A 22,386-nucleotide genomic window follows, 5' to 3' on the forward strand; every position below is an offset into this window, starting at 1 on the left:
TTTTTGCTTTTTGTTAAAAACTAAGACAAACACACATTAGCCTAGGCCTACACAGGGTAAGGATCATCAATATTACTACCTTCTACCTCCACATCTTGTCCCACTGGAAGGTCATCAAGGGGCAATAGCACCCATAGAGCTGTCATCTGCTATAACAGTGCCTTTTTATGAAATACCTCCTGAAAGACCTACCTGAGGCTGTCTTACAGTTAATTTTTTTTTAGTAAGGAGAGGAATACACTCTAAAATAATGATAAAAAGTACAGTATATCCACAAACCAGGAACATAGTCATTTATTAAGTATTATACACTTTACATAACTATATGCGCTATACTTTTATATGTCTAACAATACTGTAGGTTTGTTTACACCAGCATCACCACAAACAAGTGAGTAATGTATCACACTACCAACATTAGGACAGCTACTTTGTCACTTGTCAATAGGAATTTTTCAGCTCCATTATAATCTTATGGGACCACCATCATGTATGTGGTCCATCATTGACGGAAACATTGTTTCGCTGCATGTGACTATACAAAACTTAAACAATGAAAACTACAAAACATCACTGAAAGAAATTAAGGACTTAAATAAATGAAAAGACAGCCCATATTCACAGATTATAAGAGTTAATATCATTAAGATGGCTCCTCAAATTTATCTATAGATTGGACACAATTACTATCAAAATTCCAGGTACATTTTTGGCAGAAATTAACAAAATCCTAAAAATTATGTGGAAATTCAAGGGATGTAAACTAGCCGAAATAATCTTGAAATAGAAGAACAAAGGTGGAGGACACACATATCACAATTTCAAAACTTACTACAAAAGTACAGTAATCAAGAATCTGTGGTACTGACACAAGGATAGACATATAGATCAATGGAACAGATTTGAGAGTCCATAAATAAAATCGTACATTTAGAGGCAATTTTTGAGAAAGAGGCAGAAAAATCTTTTCAACAAATGATGCTGGGACAACTGATATCCACATGCAAATAAATATGAACCCCTATATGTTTTTTATAATATATTATAAAACTAACTACCTGACCCTTTGAGTTGTTTCCCAGAAATGATGGGTTCAAACTCCTGGCCTCAGTGACCCTCCACCACAGCCTCCCAAACTGCTAGGATCATAGGCATAAATCACCACACCAAGCCTGAAATGATGGATTTTTCTATAAGAAAAAGGAGTTGAGATTCTGAAGGCCCCAAGGCAGACTTTCTGCTGCCAGAACTCACCATCCCCCCCCACCTGCCCCAAGGCACATAGCTCCTCCTTAAAAAGCCCATGAGGCAGTTTCTCCCATTCTGTGAGCAAGAAAGAACTCAGTCAAAATTCCTTTCTTCCTTGGCAAGTACATAAAGATATTATACAGGCATAACTTATGTGACGTTGACTACTGATTCCTTCTAATCAGGATATTGAAGTGGCTAGAATAGTGTCTGTCCACAATAAGAGTCTCCCTCTATTTTTGTTGCACTGATTCTGAATTTTCCCCTAAATTATTGTCCATTTTGGTATTTCACAAGTGTCTAAAACAAGTCACTTCTCTATGATGTGCTTAGCATTGCAAAGAATTCAGCAGAGAGATGCTTTATTCCTTCCTTAAACACATTAATTTTTATTGGAGGTAACTGTACAGCAGGCTTGGGATGTTCAAACTCCGCACATTCCAAGAAAGGACTGGCCCTTGGTCAGCTCCTGGGAGACTGGCAGGTGAGTCGTAGACTGAGTGGGGAAGATCTGCCTTCAATGTAGGTGGTAACCATTCAACTAGCTAGGAGTCTGGAGGGGGGAGAGGAGAAAGCAGGGGAAAGGTGAATTCTTTCTCTCTTTCTCTCCCCCTCCACCTGAAGCTAAAGCTGGGACACTCTTCTCCTGCCCTCAGACAGCAGAACTCTATGCTCTCTAGCCTTAGGATCCCAAGATTTAAACCAGCAACTCCCAGGTTCTCAGGCCTTCTGCCTCATACTGAGACTTATGCCAGTGGCTTCCCTGGTTCTGAGGTTTTTGCACTTGGACTGAGCCATGCTACTGGCATCCCAGGGTCTCCAGCTTGCTGATACTTTCATGGGACTTTTCTGCCTCCATAATTACATGAGCAAATTTCCCTAATAAATCCACTCTCATATAAGTATCTATATATACACATATACTATTTGGTTCTGCCTCTCTGGAGAACCCTAATGTTGTACATGGGCTGGAAGTTTAATGAGAATGGGAAATATGCATAATATCAAAGTATTTCCCCACAAGGTACTATTAATTACAAAAAAATATTTCAAGAGTAACTTTCACAGTAGAGAAACCTGGGAGATACAACTGTAATCAACTGATATCAAAATGAGTATCATCAGCACTGGGACAACATAACCCACCTGACAGGAAGCAAGAGAATAACACAGCATCACTTCTGTGACATTCCTACTAAAAATATATAATTTGATTCTAGTCATGAGGAAACACTGGAACATTAAAGGATACTCTGAATAAATAACTGCCTATAATCTTCAAATGTGTCATGGTCATGAAAACCAAAGAAAGATGAGGAGATGAGAAACTGTTCCAGACTGAAGGAGAGTAAAGAGTCATGACAATTAACTACAACACATATTTCTGAACCGAACCCTTTTTCTATAAACGACATTATTGGGACAAATAGCACATTTTGAACAGAAATCAGAGAATCAGCCACTTATTTATCAATATTATTTCCTGATTTTGATGATTGTTTTGCGATTAAGCAGAAAAATGTTCTTGTTTCAAAAACACACACACACACACACACACACACCCTAAAGTATTCAGGAATGATACAGCATCAGGATCAGCAACTCAACTGCCAAATAGTTCAGAGGGAAAAAGTTCTTTGTACTGTAAAATAAATAAATAAATAAATGTGTGTGTGTGTGCATGTTAAAAAAAAAAAAAAAAAATTAAAAAAAAAAGAATTTTGGGTGATAACAATGTGCCTATATAGGTTCATCAACTGTAATAAATGTATCACTCTGGAGAGGGATACTGATAACAGGGGAGGCTATGCATATGTTGGGGGAAGAGGTATATGGGCAATCTCTGCACCTTATGCTCAATTTTGCAGTGAACCTAAAAATGCTCTAAAAAAAAATAAAGTCTAGGTCAGCGAGGTGGCTCATTCTTATAATCCTAGTACTTTAGGAGGCCCAGGCAGGAGGATGGCTTCAGCCCGGGAGTCTGAGGTTGCAGTGAGCTATGACGAGGCCACTGCACTCCAGCCTGGGCAACAGAGACCCTGTCTCAAAAAATTAAATAAATAAAAAATAAATAAAAAACAAAGTCTAATAAAAAATAAATTCCTCACTTCGCCCAGGTGGAATGATATTAATTATTATTTTTGAGTGAAAGAAATTTCCATTAACTTAGCCATCATTAAACTTTCGCTTATAAATTTACTTTTAATTATCCAGTCAATATATAACTCATAATTAACCATGTCAAAAAGAAATCTTTCATAGTTGCTTCATCCTATAAAAAGGCTTTTATATATATTATGCATGTTTTCCACCATTACATATTAAGCTAATTACTTCCTGTATGTTTCATATCAATAAAAATGATAATTGAGTCTTGAAAAATTTTCCATGTTTAATGTGGAGACTATTACTCATTAGAAATGAATAAACTTGAAAGTATTAACCCGAACCATTGTTACATTTATTTCACATAAGATGCTGTTGATAAACCTTTTCTCTTTCAAATCATTTATTTTATATTAGTATTTGATCAACTGGTGAATTACCTAATCCTAAATATCTAGAAAGCAACCAAATTGCATAATTCTGAAAACATTATAAAACATAAATCCTACGTATAAATTTTCCTTAAACAACTATCAGACCTTATACAAATTGCCAAACCAAAAACCTGTTACTGAATGGGTGCAGTGGCTCATGCCTATAATTCCAGCACTTTAGGAGGCAGAGGTGGGAGGATTCCCTGAGCCCAGGAGTTCAAGACCAGCCCCAACAACACAGCGAGACACCATCTCTATAAAAAATAAGAAAAATTAGCTGGGTGTGGTGGTGCACATCTATAGTCCCCAGCTATTTGGGAGGTCGAGGAAGGAGGATCTCTTGAGCCCAGGATTGGCTGCAGTGAACTACAATGGCACCACTGCACTCCACCCCAGGCAACAGAGTGAGGCCCTGTTGTCTCAAAACAAACCAAAAAACTCATTCCTAAGACCCAATAAATAAACAAGCAACTACAATTTCCCAGTTTGAAACCTAAGTCATAACAATTATGTGTTGTATATATACAGTTGGCCTGTTCAGGATAAACCTAAAGTATTATCAAGGCATCCTTTCAGTCCTTATATAATTTCTATTCCTAGTTCTTTAAAACATGGACTATCGTCTTATTTGTATCTCTTCTCTCAACTGCTCTGAAAGCCTGGCATATGGTAATCAATAAATGTCTGCTGAATTGAATCATGAGTTTCCTCTGCACTTCTTCCTTGGGAGGTAATGTCATCATGCCACTTACTCCATGCTATGGTTATTTGTGTAATGGTCCTATTTCCATTATGGGATTATAGGGTAGATGCGTCTTCAGAATAGGGATCACAGTTTATTTTTAAAGCTTTCTTTTTAAATCCCTATGCCACCAGAATCTCACACAAAAGAATAAATAGTAGTTGAAAACCAGTGTTTCTTTATAAACAAAACTTGCCTTAAGTAGGAGTCAGGATATCATTCTTCCTATTTTATTTTTCATAGCCCAAGTCATAGAAGCCTATCATTCTTCCCATTTTCAGATGGAAAGAGAAAAAAAGACTAACATAAATGAATTACTAGGAGATCTTAACTCAACTCACTTCTGTGGTTTGGCCACAGACCAAATCCATCACTTCCTTGCTTTCTATGTGATCACTCATTATGCTGTTAGGCACATGCAATGGCTCCAATATAACTATAACCAAAAAAGCACCTGATGTACTTGTCAGGGCAATTGTTTTAGTTTAATTATGATTTTAAAGGAAAATTCCATTTGCAACTCAAATGAGGATAAAAATCCTACCAAGTAAGGGTAAACTACACAAAATTAAGACAAATTCAACTTTAGTAAATAAGAAATAAATGGTTGAATAAATTTAGGCCGAGCGCGGTGGCTCACGCCTATAATCCTAGCACTCTGGGAGGCCGAGGCGGGCGGATTGTTTGAGCTCAGGAGTTCGAAACCAGCCTGAACAAGAGCGAGACCCCGTCTCTAATAAAAATAGAAAGAAATTAATCAGACAACTAAAAATATATAGAAAAAATTAGCCGGGCATGATGGCGCATGCCTGTAGTCCCAGCTACTGGGAAGGCTGAGGCAAAAGGATCCCTTGAGCCCAGGAGTTTGAGGCTGCTGTGAGCTAGGATGATGCCACGGCACTCACTCTAGCCCAGACAAAAGAGTGACACTCTGTCTCAAAAAAAAAAAAAAAAAAAACAGGAATGGTTGAATAAATTTAAAACTCTACTATAGCATATGAAGCGGAGCAGCAAAAACAAGGGCTTAAGTTTAAGGTCTACTGGGTCCATTTCAAAAGCTAACATTGCAAGAATCAGAAGATAAAAATATAGGAATGACACTTTATGATACATACTCTCCTTTTGGCCACAGGTTTATTATTTTGCCCCTACTCACCCCAGAGCAAGCTAGCTCGCCTTTTCCTACTTTACAGGTTAATGCCACTTCCCTCAAAGATAAGATGTTAACTGAAAGAGATAACAAAAACATGGAATGAAAAAGTGAAAAACATAAGTTTACATATCCTAGAGTTAAAAGTGGGAAGAAGAAAGAGTTAATTCAACTCAACCAACGACAGTAAAAAGGAGACAGAAGATAAAGGCTGTAGGAATTATGAAAGAGAAAGTGTGCTGTATTTATGATTATACAACTCCAGTAATAAACCCAAAATACAGCAGAAGATTATTATCTCAAGGTCTTAGTTTCCTTCTTATACACACTGGTGATAAACATGTTTACCAGTCCCCAAGCAGAAATATTTTCCTCTAATATACAACTAAAAAAATAAAGGTTTTTGTTGTTGCTGTTGTTAGCAAAAACCTGAAAAAGATGCCAAATACCAAAATAGCATCTGGCAGACCTCTCTGGTTTGCATATTGTAATATTAAACCTCTCAAGGATTGAAGCAGTTGAGAAAGTAGTTGAAATCTTATTTGGAAAAGTCAGTAACAGAGTTACAAGTAAATCTCTGTCATAAGCAAATTCATCTTATTAAAAACAAAAGATTTACAAAAAATTATATTGTTCTTGAGTTTTTCATCAGAACAGACCATTAGCACTTAAAAGCAATTACTAGCATTGTTGTTTTCTTAAGTCATTAAAGATTAAGTTTCCTTTCTATGAACAATAATATGCAGTCTTTACTTGTAATTGTGAGATAGTAACTTTACGCTGCTCAATAAACGAAGCTTAAGCACAAAGCTTTACCACGGAGTAAGAACCAGATGGAAAAGTATAAAAGAACAGTAACATTTAGAATAACAGAAAATCAGAAATATGTCTATTTCTTAATTCACTTTATGTTTACACCTGGATTAACAAAGATCTGAATATATTAAACTCTGAGATCTAACAAAATTAAACCATGAGAATCTATTATTTTCTCCACAATTCTGAAATTTATGACTACAATTACAAATATTGGACCAACTATTTATAGATTGATCTCCTTTTCCATAGTCACTTTTTCTATCTACAAAAAAAAAAATCCATAATAAGGAAAAACACTGACCATAAATGTAAATTCGAACTCAAGTTAGAAGTCCCAACAGGCTGGGCAAGGCAATAGAGGTCTTTCACCTATGTTCCTGCACCTACATCTTGTAGATGGAAAGAAACCAAACGACACTATATTCTAATTCAAAGGTAAGAAAGTAAGATATTATTAGAGTTTCAACAAGGAGTAGCACTGATTAAATTTAAGCACATCATAGTCTCTATACCAAAAGACAACTAACAAAGGTCTTAACAGTAATATATTAATACCAAGTATTATAACGTTTGCAGGGGCAAGAAAAAAATAAGCAAAATCACAACCAATTATACAGTGAATATTTTGTTAAATAATCTTCTTAGGGATCAAGGGTGTATCAGTCATGGTTCAGCTAAAAGAAACAGTGTCACAGTCACTTAAGAAGTTTATACAAGTAACTGAGTGTTTACCAGATAATAGGAAACACTAGAAGAGTAGGCTCTAAGATGCACCTTCAGATATCATGTCCTTAACAAAATCACAGAATTGACCCACCAGGAACAGACACATCTAACACAATCAAAGGGGTGAAATAAGGAGTGAAATAAGATGGTAACCACTGAAAATCTTAACTCCAGGAACATTACCAGCCTATACAATGATGTCATTACTGTTGGCCCTAGAATCCATCATGCCAGGTAAATGTGCATCATCCAAAAGATCTATGTGCCACATTCTGGCACTCAACACTCAACGGAAGCTTGTAACTGGACAATGCAACACTGCCAATGAAAAACGCAAACGTTTCCAAACTGTTCTAGTTACCACAAACCACAGCCAGAGTAGAAATGCAACTTCCTACCCATCTCCCCCTCCAACTATCATTGAGTGCACCTACTTTAATCAAGCATAGATCACATCCAGAACCCTATCTCCAAGGGGGTTTTCACATATTCCTGACTCTGTAGTAAGACACCATATATAAGAAGATAAAAGGAATGGACACTCAGCAAGCCCATCCACAGTACTTAACACAAGAGGCAAGCTCAAACTTATACCAAATACAGAAAATGAGGAGGTAGTAACTGTAATTTTCACACTAAATGAATATTAATACCAAGGGAAAAGGTAAAATATATCTTCCCAGGTGAAACAATAGAAATTATATAGTTCCTATTTTGAAATACATGTTAAAACCATGAAAAAGTCAATTCACGATAAGAAATGAAAATTTCTAAAAATATAGTGTCATGTCCCTTATCCCTTATTAATGGAGAATGTTAAATACAACAAATAGGAGAAAAGAAGATACCCTAAAATGGCAATTTATTGTATGTTTATACCCTAAGATAAGAAAACTGTTAAGAAAAAAATTTGAGATCTGAAAATATTTAGAAAAGGGAAATACTGTTTTACAGTGAATTAAGCCAGAAAGTAATGCTGTAAAACTGACAGCCTCATATCAAAGGGACAGAAAATTCAGCTTAAAGGGACTCCCAATTAGCCAAAACTGCAACAACCCGACCATCAAAATTAATAATGACTAATGGATCACATCACACTGAAATAAAGAAGACTCCATGAGTCCATACTTGATGGATGGATACGTAGAGCTCTTCTTTACAACAGAATGAAAGCCAAGTAATACATGGTCAAGAAATGATAAAAGGATAAAAAAAAAAAAAGAAATGATAAAAAATTATCATTTTGCAACAGCCATGGCAATAACTGTTAAAAGACAAATTCATAAATGGATACTAAACTCGGTGTGAGAAAACTAATCATTACAAAGAGAAAAAAGGTATCCTTACAGGACAGAAATATGACAAACACCACTTCAAACAAGTGGTCAAACTTAACATCGCCAATAATAGAACACACTCCTGTTCTGATGTGCTGAGAATACATCACTTATTTCCTTCCAAACACATAAAAATGCACAAACTAAATGTAATCCCAAGGAAACAATCAGAGAATCTCACTTTGAGGGACACTCTAAAACAAAACAAAACAAAAAAAGACTGGCACGTACTGTTTAAAAATGTCAATGTAATGATGAAAACAGAAAAGCTGAGGAAGTATCTAGATCAGCGGTCCCCAAACATTTTGGCACCAGGGAGCGGTTTCATGGAAGACAACTTTTCCACAGGTGGGGGTGAGAGTGGCTATACAGATGAAGCTTCCCTTGCTCACTCACCTCCACCTCTGGCCGTGCAATCCCCTCCTAAGTTTCACAGAAGACAATTTTTCCACGGACCAGGGGTGGGGGGGCTCTATGGTCCAGTCCCTAACAGGTGGCCCAGGGGTTGGGAACCACAGCTCTAGATTAAAAAAGAGCAAAGTGACATGACAAATAAACGCAATAAGAAATTCCAGATTGGATCCTGGATTGGAAGGAGGAAAAAGAAATGTGCTAAAAAGGATATTACAGTTGGCAAAGTTGAGGAGTTCAGGAGACAGAACTAGGACGATGGGGACTAAAAATGCAACTGAAGTTCTCAAGTCAGGATTACCAGACAGGCCAGGCCGGTGGCTCACACCTGTAATCCTAGCACTCTGGGAGGCCAAGGCAGGAGGATGCTCGAGCTTAGGAGTTGAGACCAGCCTAAGCAAGAATGAGACCCTGTCTCTACCAAAAACAGAAAAAATTAGCCAGGCATGGTGACGCATGCCCATGGTACCAACTACTCAGGAGGCTGAGGCAGGGCTGCTTCAGCCTAGGAGTCTGAGGTTGCTGTGAGCCAGGCTGATGCCATGGCACTCCAGCCTGGGTGACAGAGCGAGACTCTGTCTCAAAAAAAAAAAAAAAAAGACTAGCCTAAGCAAGAGTGAGACAAGACTCCATCTCTACAAAAAATAGAAAAATTAGCTAGCCATGATAGCACACTCCTGTAGTTCCAGCTATTCAGGAGGCTGAGGAAGGAGGATGGCTTAAGCCCAGGAGTTTAAGGTTGTAGTGAGCTACAATGATACCATTGTACTCTAGCCAGGGCAACAGAGAGAGATCGTGTCTCCTAAATAAAATAAAAAATAAAATTTTTAAAAATTCCATTTACAATAGTACCAAAAAGAATAAAACACTTGGTAATAAATTTAACCAAGAAGGGCCAGGCATGGTGGCTCACACCTGTAATCTTAGCACTTTGGGAGGCTGAGGTGGGAGAATCACTTGAGCTCAGGAGTTTGAGACCAGACTGAGCAAGACTCCTTCTCTACTAAAAAAAGAAAAAAATTAGCTGGGCAATTAGGACTAGAAAAAATTAGCCGGGTGTTGCGGCACCCACTTGTAGTACCAGCTACTCAGGATGCTGACGCAGAAGGATTGCTTGAGCCCAGGAGTTTGAGGTTGCTGCAAGCTACTCTGATGCCATGGCACTCTAGCCTGGGCAACAGAGCAAGACTGTCTCAAAAAATAAATAAAAAATAAATAAACAAATTTAATCAAGAAGGAATAAGACTTATACACTGAAAACTACACAGCATCACTGAAAGACATAAAGACCTAAATAAAAGACATGTTCATGGGCTAGGTACAGTGTCTCACACCTGTAATCCCAGCACTTTGGGAGGCAGAGGCAAGAGGACTGCTTGAGCCCAGGTATGTATCAAGCTAAATGACTTAAATTCCTTTTTGTCAACCCAGCCTGCTCTTCTAGATTTAGAATAAAAGGTTTTGAGGGAGAAGAAGAATCATTATTTAAGCACTATCTCCTGACAGAAGATTTGTGGTACTACCACATATTCTAAAAGGCTGGCATCCCTTGTTGGCTCCCCCTATCCAACTTTGTTTTGTAGGTTCTAGAAGTTCCTAACAAGGTATCTCCTTACTTGTATTCAAAGTCTTCAACAGACAAATGGATAAGGCCAAACAATAGTGAGAATCACAAAAGAAAAATAGTCCCATATTATATTTAGTTCAACCTCACAGAATTATTAGGTCATTAAATATGAAATGTCCGATTCTGAATCAAAAGTATAGTTTATTATATCTTAAACAAGAGGCAGTACAATTAAGCAAAGTATGTGCCTAAACTATCGATGTAGTTTTGCCATCTTAACGGTAGCTTGCTTACGCCAGCAGCAAAGAAGCCCGGAGAGCAAGCGGCAATGAAATCGCAAAAGGCGTTTACCACAGCTTGTTGACAACTGAATAGTTTTTCTTGCGATAAGTGGTCCAAAGCCTGGAAGAAGTGGTAGTCAGTTGGTGCACGGTCTGGTGAACATGGTGGATGATAGTGTCCAAGTCCAGCCTCTGTAATTTGAACAGTGTTGTTTGGGCGACCTGTGGTCAAACCTTGTCTTGCAAAACGATTGGCCTATCTCTGTTGACCAATCTCAGCTGCTTAATTGTAAGCATCCTCATCATTTCATCCAATTAGTTGCAGTAAACATCTGCTGTTATTGACCGACGTGGTTTCATGAAGCTATAGTGGATAATACCAGCACTGGACCACCAAATAGACACCACCCACCTTTTTTTGATGCATATTCAGTTTTGGACTGTGTTTGAGCACTTCATCTTTATCCAACCATTGTGCCAGACGCTTGCGATTGTCAGAAAGAATCCATTTTTCAACACACGTTAACAACATGGTGTAGAAATGGTTCGCCTTTATGTCACGACAGCAAAGGAAAGCAAGCTTCGAGAAGATTTCTCTTCTGACTCTCATGTAATTCATGCAGAACCCACCTATCCAGCTTCTTTACCTTGCCAATTTGTTTCAAATGGTCCAATATTGTTGGAATAGTAATATCGAACTTTGCTGTTAATTCATGCGTAGGTTGAGATGGATTCATTTCCACTACAGCTTTCAGCTCATCATTATACACCTTGGTCTCAGGTCACCCACGTGTCTCATTTTCAAGATTAAAATCACCAGAACAAGGCCAGGCGCGGTGGCTCACGCCTATAATCCTAGCACTCTGGGAGGCCGAAGTGGGCGGATTGTTTGAGTTCAGGAGTTTGAGACCAGCCTGAGCAAAACCCCGTCTCTACTAAAAATAGAAAGAAATTAATCGGACAACTAAAACTATGTAGAAAAAATTAACCGGGCATGGTGGCACCTGCCTGTAGTCCCAGCTGCTCGGGAGGCTGAGGCAGGAGGATCGCTTGAGCCCAGGAGTTTGAGGTGGTTGTGAGCTAGGCTGACGCCACGGCACTCTACCCAGGGCAAAAGAGTGAGACTCTGTCTCAAAAAAAAAAAATCACCAGAACGTAACTTCTCAAACCACTGACATACATGTGTTCATAAGTCACATCCTTCCCAAACACTTCATTGACATTTCGAGCTGTCTGCGCTGCATTGGTTCCACAACAGAACTCATATTCAAAAATACCACAAATTTTTGACTTATTCATGGATTCATAAAAATTAATCTAAAAAAAATTTGAAAGACAAACCATGCGTTTGAAAGAATGAGGATGTACCTTCACAATAAAAACAAAAAAGAAGTGTCAAAGTGAAATGTCAGAGATATCACCTACCAAACTTAGTACTTAAGGAAATCGGACATTTCATATTTAATAACCTAATAATTTAGCAGGCAGTGGTAAACTTGAGTTTATCTAATTTTTTAAAATAGGAATATAAATATCTCCCTTGCTTACTTCCCAGGAAGCTGCAGATCAGCCCAGACATTCGATAAGCATTTACTACAGGATAAGCCTTGCACTAAGAAACAGTAAATGAACTGCTTAATTAACTCTAAAGCACCATATGTATTAAATATTGTCAATTGTGTTGACCACATCTACATTAAATACTCTGGACAAATAAAAAATATTTGCCAACTTTCATTTTCCTGAGCATAAATCTATAAACTCTTCAAATTTGCAAAACTAATTTATTTCACTGCTCTCAGACACAAAAATCCCTGCCCTCACATGCCAGGGTAGGAAAACAAATCAGATAACACTCTGTGTTAAGAGATAATATATAGAAAACTAAAGCATGGAAAGTACAAGCAAGGGGAAGAGTGAACAAGGAAGGGAAGGGGTCATCAAGAAGGGGACATATCAGCAAAAACCTTAAGGAGGTAAAAGAACCAGTCATGCAACTACCAGGGGGTAGAGTACGACAGACAGCGGGCACAGCAAGTGCAAAATAAAAAGGCCCTAAGGCAGAAGTATGCCTGGTATGTTCTAAAAAAGGAAGCCAAAGTACCTGGAGTTGAGTGAATGAACAAAGGACAGTAAAGGAGTATAACAGGAGATGAGGTCAAGAATAAGAGCTGATCATTTGTGGCTTACAGTCAATTTTTTTTGTTTTGTTTTACCTTTACTGAGGTATAATTTACAAATAAAAATTGTACATCTTTGAAGCGTACAACATGATTTGGTAGTGTATGTGTAGACTGCGAAATGATTATAACAATCAAGATAATTAACACATCTGTCACCTCACATAGTTACCTTTGGTGGGGGGGAGGCAGTTAGAACACTTATATTCTCTCAGCAAATTTCAAGTGTACATTATTAACGATATTCACGGTGCAGTACATTAGATTCGCCAGAGCTTATTCATCCTATAACTCAAAGTTTGTGTTCTTTGACCAACATCTTCTCATTTCTCCCCCTGTGCCCTCCTCCAGCTCCTGGCAACAACCATTCTAGTCTTTGCTTCTAACTTTTTTAGATTCCACATATAAGTGAGTTATATGGTATTTGTCTTTCTGTGTCTGGCTTATTTCACTTAGCATAATGTTCTCCAGGTTCATCCACATTGTCACAAACACCAGGGTTTCCTTTTTACGGCTGAATAATATTCCACTGTATATACAGCTGACTCAAATAACACAGGTTTGAAGTGCATGAGTTCACTTATACAGGGATTTTTTTCAAACAAACTTGGCTGGAAGATACAGTACTCATGGGATGCAAAACATGCATATAAGGATGGACTTTTCCTTTACTCAGGTTCCACAGGAGTGACTTCAGGACTTTAGTGTGCACAGATTTTGGTACACTCAGGGGTCCTGGAATCAATCACCACATATACCAAGGGACAACTGTACATACAATACACATTTTCTTTATCCATTCATCCATAACAGACACTTAGATTGTTTCCATATACTAGCTATTGTGAATAATGCTGAAATGAAATGGGAGTGCAGATCTCTCCTTGAGATACTAATTTCATTCCCTGTGGCTATATACCCAGAAGTGGGATTGCTGGATCATCTGGTTGTCCAATTTTTAATTTTTGAGGAAACTCCACACTGTGTTCCACAATGGCTGTTCCAATTTATACTCCCACTGTGTGTGAGGCTTCCCTTTTCTCTGCATCCTTACCAAGACTTGTTATCTCTCATTTTTACAGCCATCCTAACAGGTGTGAGGTGTTAGTTCATTTTAGCTTTGATTTGCATTTCCCTAAGGATTACTTCTATTGAGCATCTTTTCATACAACTGTTGGCCATTTGTATGTGTTCTTTGAAAAAATGTCCATTTAGGTCCTATGCCCATTTTTAAACCTGAATTTTTATTTTTCTTGCTATTGAGTTCCTCATATAGTTTGCAGTTTCCCTTATCAGATATATGGTTTGAAAATATTTTCTCCTATTCCATAGGCTGCCTTTTCATTTTATTTCCTTTGCTGTGCAGGTCTTCAATTTGATGCAATCGCTCTCATTTATTTTTGCTTTTGTTCGTCTTGGGTTTTTGGTGTCATATTCATAAAAATCATTGCCAGGACCAATGTCGAGGAGCTTTTTCCCTATGTTTTCCTCTAGAAGTTTTACAATTTTAGGTCTTACATTTAACCCTTTAATCCATTTCAAGTTAATATTGTGTTTGGTGCAACAGTCCAATTTCATTCTTTTGCATGTGGATATACAGTTTTCCCAACACCCTTTAACGAAAAGAGAATACTTTCCCCATTGTGTACCTGGTGCCCTTATCAAAACTAGTTGACTCTCTCTCTCTCTCTCCATATACATACATACACACACACACACACACACACACACACACACGTATTTCTGGGTTCTCTATTCTGTTCCATTGGTCTATGTGTGTTTATATGCCAGTATCCCAACATTCTGATTACTATAGCTTTGTAATATAGTTTGAAATATATTTGTAGCTCATGCCTGTAATCTGAGCACTTTGGGAGGCCAAGGTAGGAGGATTGCTTAAGGCCAGGAGTTGGAAACAAACAAGAGCGAGATTCAAGACCCTATCTCTACAAAAAATACAAAAATAAGCTGGGTGTGGTGGTGCGCGCCTGCACAAGTTACCAGCTACTAGGAAGGCTGAAGTAGGAGGATTGTCTGAGCCCAGGAGTTTGAGGCTGCAGCGAGCTCTGGTGACACCACTGCACTCTAGCCCAGGTGACAGAGTGAGACACTGTCTCACCAAAAAAAAAAAAAGAAAAGAAAAAAGATTTTAAACTTCTAATGTTAACTGCATTAGTAACCTGGAAAGCAACTATTTACAATCCTGCTCTATCTGTAGATTTCGTATTTACGTGTTAATACAGGCATCATCTGATCACTCCTGAAGCCAATGATATTTCTGAAGGATACTTTTATGGTTTTTTTGGTTTTTTTTTTTGTTTTTTCTTGAGACAGTCTCACTCTGTTGCCCAGGCTAGAGTGCCGTGGCATCAGCCTAGCTCACAGCAACCTCGAGCTCCTGGGCTCAAGCAATCCTCCTGCCTCAGCCTCCCAGGTAGCTGGGACTACAGGCACGCGCCACCATGCCCAGCTTATTTTTTCTATTTTTAGTTGTTTGGCTAATGTCTTTCTATTTGTAGTAGAGACGGGGTATCACTCTTACTCAGGCTGGTCTCGAACTCCTGAGCTCAAGCAATCCTCCCACCTCAGCCTCCCAGAGTGCCTAGGATTACAGGCATGAGCCACTGCGCCCAGACTGAAGGGTACTTTTCTAAGATACAAACAATTTAAACAGAGTACAACTGTTTTCAGAAGGACAGAACAATTATTTCCCTCCCTTTGCTCAACTTCCACACTAAATATAATCCACATTTAGAATATTCTTATTTACCTTAAATTTTTTAGTTTATATTCCTAGGCATAAAACCAGTTACTTAAGAACACTGAACAAAAACACTTATTACACATGATCAATTTTTTTCTGCTTTATAGGCAAAAATTACATTTCCACACAATAAAATAAGTGTTGAGTTAGTTAACTCAAGCTAGTGGCTAAGACATGATGCTATGATAAGGCTAAATTGACCATTTGATCACCAATCCCCGTCAATTAACTTTCATCTACTGCAGGGTCACAGGCAGCATCAAAACCCCTGCTGGTCAGTGCTTTAGTCACAAGGAGAGCCAGCCAACGTACAGCTCGATCAGCACAAACCCACAATCACTATATTCTGTTTATCAACTTTACAACAAATCATGTAAGAGCTATCACCCTGGGAGAATGCACCAATAATATGCCTACTGGATACTAAAGTAGATGGTAATCTAAGACATAAAAGTTAAAATCTACTTCAGATGCTAAATTGAGGAAATAAGATATTTTTAAATCCATTTTTGTTAAATCAATATTTATGCTTTAAATTTTAAAACGCAACCACACTAAATTTTGAGTCTCACTGCTAAAACAGATACTGGTGACAGTAACATTCTTCTCTTTTCAGCTAGAGGAAATGAATAAAACATAAAAAAGATAATTGCTGATTCCTTTAACCTCTCAGCTTTACTTATCCATGTACTTTTACCTTAATGTAGCAACTATAATCTAAAACAGCAGTCCCCAACCTTTTTGGCACCAAGGGCCATTTTCATGGAAGACAATTTTTCCATGGTGGGCGGGGGGGATAGGGTTTCAGGATGATTCAAGCGCATTACATTTATTGTGCACTTTCTCTATTATTATTACATTGTAATATATAATAAAATAATTATACAATTCACCATAGGTTGGGGACCCCTGATCTAAAAGGAACTGTTACTTTCAAATTACAATAAAAATTATCTTCCAAAGACAGACAAATCCGTTTCTTTTTATTACTTACTGCAAAAACTGTAATCCAATCACTTTTCCACCCTCAATTTCTCTTCTGACCTACAACTGTTTCCCGTAATACGCTGCACAAGGCAATGCAATTACCACTTAAATCTTTTAGATTTTGCCTCTCCTAGAGATTATGAATTCTCTCAGGATATCACTGCTTCCCCCAGTCCTTCTTCCCACCAGCAGTTCACTAAAGAGTGTAAATTAACTATATGGTATTAATTTGCTCACAGATCAGCGACTCTTACTAACTAGACTATGAAACTCTGTAGACACTAGGTGTGTACCATCAATCCTTGACACAGTTCTGGGCCATAAAATACTTTCAAATACATCTAGTGAAAAATTGAGCAAATAGACCTTTGAATCTTTCCTACCCCACTCAGTATCAGCAAAGTATCCTACAACTACGGACATTTGTATTTTCTGTATATTAATCTTTGACTTTTGACCACATTCCTTTCCTCCTAGCAATACTTAACCACCTCTTTGGAGTGAAAAGGTTTGAATTAGATCTGGTTCATTCTCCAACACTAATGTTCTCTACAAGAAATACAGAGTTCACTATATGATTAATCAAATAAAATCTCACGACACCATCCTTAATTAACCATGTGGTCCTTACAAAATTTATGGACCTATGAATTGTAACAGCTATTTTTTAAAATTTACACTAAGATTTGAGAATGCTTTCCAATATAGCTGATGTTAAGGTGGATGCCTGGAGAGATGGGGATGGAAACAAGAAAGAAAAAAAAAAAAAAAGACTGAAGAAACAATTTAACATACTGCCTCCATTTCCACCTTTATCCCAAGAGAATTTAAATAAAGAAAAAAATGGAGGCAGAGCCTGTAATTCAGAATAACCATAAAGAAAACAAAAGATGCTGGATTTGCAAACTGTGCTTTTTAATCTGCTATCCTTTTTTGTAATTTTTAAAGAAGGATTTTTTTTTTAATTCACAGAATCTTTTGCTTCATCCAGGAGCAGCTGGATCTTATCTCACCCAATATTCCCCGCCTCCACAAACACCCGCTACCACTATAAGCACCTGTGCCAAACCAACCATCACGGGAAAAAATTAAACCATGAGGTTCATTTTCTTAATTCTCTCTAAAAAACAGTCACAGTTCTTCCCAAAGGAAAATTACCTATTTTAATGGGACTGAGGGGAAAAACCAGATTATCATGAAACTTCCCATTCTCCATAGGGAGAAAAATGGCATTAACTTCCAACAAGGGACAACGGCTCTTCTGCCGTATCCCCTTTTAGAACCCAAAAAATAAAAAAAGGTTTTTGAGGCATTCACAGGAATAGAAAACTGAAGCACTTCACTTTGCAGCAGTATAGCCCCTTCAAAAATCCCCCAGAATTTGGGGGATGGGGGCAATCCATCAATCCCCCCCCACGCCCGTCCATAAGAGGGAGCAAGATTCCGTCAAATAGAAAATGCCACTCTCCGCCTCCTCCGCCATCCGGAACACCGACCCGCACAGAGTGCGGGGGCGACCGAGGGCAGGAGACGCGAGGAGGCGGGACGCGCGCGACTCACGCACCGAGCTCAGGAATGGTTCACGGCTTTTAAAAATGTTTTAAAGATACGATTTCTTCAGCTAGTGGATTCCCACCTATTCACTGGTCCCAGCCCTCACCCTGTTCCTCACCCTCCTCCCCACTGGGGGCTCGGCCGGGCCGTGTCCCAGCGGCGGCCTCGGCCCCGCGCGCCCTACATCCCCAGGCGTGAGGCCCCTGGTTTGGGGATCCCCCACGCGCCCCTCACCACCCCGAGACCCGACGCGCCCGAGCCCAGGGATGCGTCGCACCTGGATGTAGTTGTTCTCGCAGTAATCGGCCACCCGTTCCAGATTCGTGTAGCTGTCGAAGAGGGCCCGGCGGCCCCCCGGGATTTCCTCTTCCAGCAGCATCTGCAGCTCCGCCATCTTCACATCCTCCTCCTCCTCCTCCTCATATAGCCCGCAGAGGTAGCAGCGGCAGCAACGCCAGGGAAACCCAAGACCGGGAGAGGAGGAGCAGCGGAGACAGCGGCGGTAACTCCGGAGGAGCGAAAAACAGCCCCAGCGCGCTACAGGGGAGGGGGCGACAGGGGCGGGGCGCGAGCCGACGGACTGCGAGGACGGTCACCGCGGCGACGGACGGCCGGGCGCGCGCACGCGCGCTCCCCTCCCTCCGCCCCCGGCGCCCGAAAAAGATTCCCACCCTCGCCCGCGCCGCCCGCCCCTCCCCCACTTCCGGCGTCTCCTAGCGACGGCGGGGGTGGGGGCCGGGATGCGCGCAGAGTTCGGTCGCGCAGTTAACCCTTCGGCCACCTCAGGTTGCGCGGCTCGGGAAGTCCCCCCTCCGGCTGCCTTTGTTAGCCAGGCGGGAACGCGCTGCCCGGCCCTGCTGGCTTCCTGCTGGGGCTCTCCGTGACTCACCTCGGCGCTGTCCTCACCCTGGGCCCGACCCCGATGGAGGTCATCGTCCCGAGGAACTTCTGAGGCCTTTCTCTGCTCCTGCCTGGAGGCCGAAGGAGATCACAGCCTCGACTCTTGGGACCATCCTCTGTGAAAGATCACACCTCACCAGGGCAGGGATGATGCTCAGAAAACTTCCATGTAGCTTTAAGCGCCACCTGACTTTTCATTTTTCTGTTTTGACCTCATCCTCTTTGTTACAAAGTAATTTGCAGTTTCCTAATCCCAAATTTCCTGCACTCCTGCTTTTTTGTACTTACCCACCAAAGCTGTTTTCCCTGCCAGATTAGCCCCTGTCTGGTCTGGTTTGCCCGCTCCCTGGGCCTCAGCTTTTTGTGCTTACCATTTTTGGGGTTTGCTTCCTCACAACCTTTTCTGTCATTTCTCTGGTTCTGTCAACTTCGCTTTCTTTTTTCCTTCAAAGATTCAGTATTTAAAACTTTGAAAACGGTTTTGCTAGTACAAATTTCTTTCTTCATAGGACTGTTGCATGGATAAAAATTTGTGAAAACACCTTGAAAACTATTAAATACAAAAAATTTAAGGTAGATGTGTTTGACCTTGTGGAGTTATAATTCTGTCCTTATTCTCCAGATATTGTACTTTCTTTTCTTAAACCTAACTACCCCACACGATGCAATCTTGAAAAACTAAAACTCCTGACAACTGCTGAGATACTAAGCTATGACCTTTATTTGTACTGTGGAAAGTCAAGGTTGACTCCAGGTGGTACCATCTTAGACAAGCGTAGTTCAAAACAAGATCCATTGTCTCAACTCTTTTTTTTTCCTTTGAGACAGGGTCTCAGTCTTTTGCCCAGGTTAGAGTGCAGTGGCATCATCACTGTAACCTCAAACTCGTGGGCTCAAGCAATCCTCCTGCTTCAGCATCCCAAAGTGCTAGAATTACAGGCCTGAGCGACCACCACGCCTGGCCCATTGTATCAACTCTTGCTCTTACTCTGGTGATCTCTTGGCCCTACTACAGTGGATTTTTTCTTTTTTTCTTTTTCCAGATGATGAGGAAACTATGCGTAAGCATTTTAATACCATTTCATTACAAATTTCTGGAGCAAACCCTAATGTTATATTGGGTTTATGATATATACATTTGTAAAATGTATGAGTTTTCACTGTAGAACCCAAATTAAAGGATATTGAAAATATTAGTCTAGTCCAACTAGTTTTATTCTTAACCATTTTAAACACTTTTCTGTATTAGTTGTTCTCAAACTTAAATGGGAGGACCTTGTTAAAAAATGAAAGCTGCAAGGGCTCACCCTAAAGATTAATTAGATGGAAAGCAGGAGTGATGGAATGATGGGGAGTTTACTGAAATGACACATTAACTTTGCTTCAGGGAATAAGACACATGAATAATAAAGTGAATAAAACAAGCATTAGATCAAATAAACTTTTCTTTCAGACTAAACCTCAATGGATCAAAAAATGCTATTGAACTTTAAGAAGCCCACCAGGTGAATTAAATGGTAGACAGATGCTTCCCCCAATATACCTATTCCCACCTAGCATTCTTTCCAATACTGCTTAGCAATTAGCCCAATAATCAAATTTCCCTGAGGGATGGTTCATCATTCTAGAAATTACCTAGAAGATTCTAGTACTTTCTCTAATTTGTGACAACCTTTTTGGACCTTAATGTCCTTATCTAAAAATCAAAAAGTTAAACTCAAGTTAGTAGTTCTCAAACCTCAGTGTGGGTTGGAATCACCGGAAGGGCTTACTGAAACAGACTGATAGCTCCACCCCTCCAGAGTTTCTAATTCAGTTGCTCTGGCCCAATTTATAGTTCTAACAAGCTTCCAGGTGATGCCTATGAAACTGCTCATCTGGCTCTGAAAGTATGTGATTCCAATTTTTGGCAACTGGGAATCCATACCAAGAGAAACACTTTTAACATTCAGCAAAATCTAAAGATCCAGGGACTTATGTGTATATTTTGCTGCCGCCAAGATTGGTTAATCAAAAAAGAAAACAACTACAAAATCTATAAAAGGGTACATAGTTATTAGAATCAAGAATGGGATTATGTACCTCATGAAAATTTTCCACTAATTACCCATACTTGTTTAAGTTGATGAAGGTAATTGAAATCTGTTCATTTTTACAATTTTTCAGATGAACTGGTATGATAAAATAGGAGCAGATTTTTAAGCCCTTAGTGACAAATTATAATAGTGGTACACATTATGTGTGAATTTTTCCATATAAACATAAATAAGTAAATTCGTTGCCTCTAAGAAAAAAGCCGTATTTCAAAAACTCTAGTACAAGACTTTTAAATTATACATATCTAATATACCCATTTATGAGGTTGTGAGGTTATAATCCATCTTGAAACAGCCTTTCTTAAGTTTATTCCAATGTTTTTAAAATTATTTGTCCCAAGTCTCAAATAATAAAAGCACCTCTTGCCTTTAAAAACAGTTACTTCTTCCCTGATGGTCTAGTGGCTAAGAAACAAAACAAAACAAAATAAAAATGAATCAGGAAAAAGTATGATGTTTATGACAAGGGTTAATATTCTTAATGTATAAAGAATATATAAGGAACTCTTAGAAATCAACAAGACAAATACCCAATAGAGAAAAGAACATGAACAGACAAATTTATAAAATAAGAAGTACAAAGCACCGATAATGTGACCAAAAAAGGTTGAATATACCAATAAAGAAATGCAAATAAACTATATAGCAAGATAATATTTTTCACCTATCAGATTGACAAAGATTATAAAGAATGACAACATCAATCATATATACTACTCATGATTTTAATTTGGTATAATCTTTCTCAAAGGCAATTTCTCAATGCATCATACGTATAAATTTATAATCTGAATGATGGGATTGTAGAGTTTTTTGGTTTTGCTCATCTTAATTTTTCTAAGATGAACATGGATTATTTTCTACAAATCCAATAAGACTTTTATCTCCCCAAATCATGAAGGATACTTTTATCAATGCAGCCCAAGATGACTTTTCTTAAAGCAATTTTATCATCAGCTTAATTAAAATCGTTAACATGGGCCGTGCACGGTGGCTCACGCCTGTAATCCTAGCACTGTGGGAGGCCGAGGCAGGCGGATTGTTTGAGCTCAGGAGTTCGAGACCAGCCTGAGCAAAAGCGAGA

At 39.1% G+C, this 22,386-nt stretch overlaps 1 protein-coding gene across 10 annotated transcripts in view; it reads right to left on the reverse strand.

The window, feature by feature from the left end:
• The window catches only part of ABI2 (abl-interactor 2), an 85,260-nt gene extending 66,381 nt beyond the window's left edge, over window positions 1-18,879 (reverse strand). For 8 of the 10 annotated variants that reach the window (XM_012655475.1, XM_012655469.1, XM_012655495.1 and 5 more), the window contains exon 1: window positions 18,584-18,700. In XM_012655475.1, the coding sequence (XP_012510929.1) occupies window positions 18,584-18,700 (117 nt within the window). Of the gene's footprint in view, window positions 1-18,583 lie in introns of all 10 variants that reach the window. The other 2 variants (XM_012655517.1, XM_012655490.1) reach the window with 2 other exon arrangements.
• Window positions 18,880-22,386: the final 3,507 nt, after the last annotated feature.

Source organism: Propithecus coquereli, unplaced genomic scaffold, assembly GCF_000956105.1.
Source record: "Propithecus coquereli isolate 6110/MARCELLA unplaced genomic scaffold, Pcoq_1.0 Scaffold113, whole genome shotgun sequence".
NCBI classification, from domain to species: domain Eukaryota; kingdom Metazoa; phylum Chordata; class Mammalia; order Primates; family Indriidae; genus Propithecus; species Propithecus coquereli.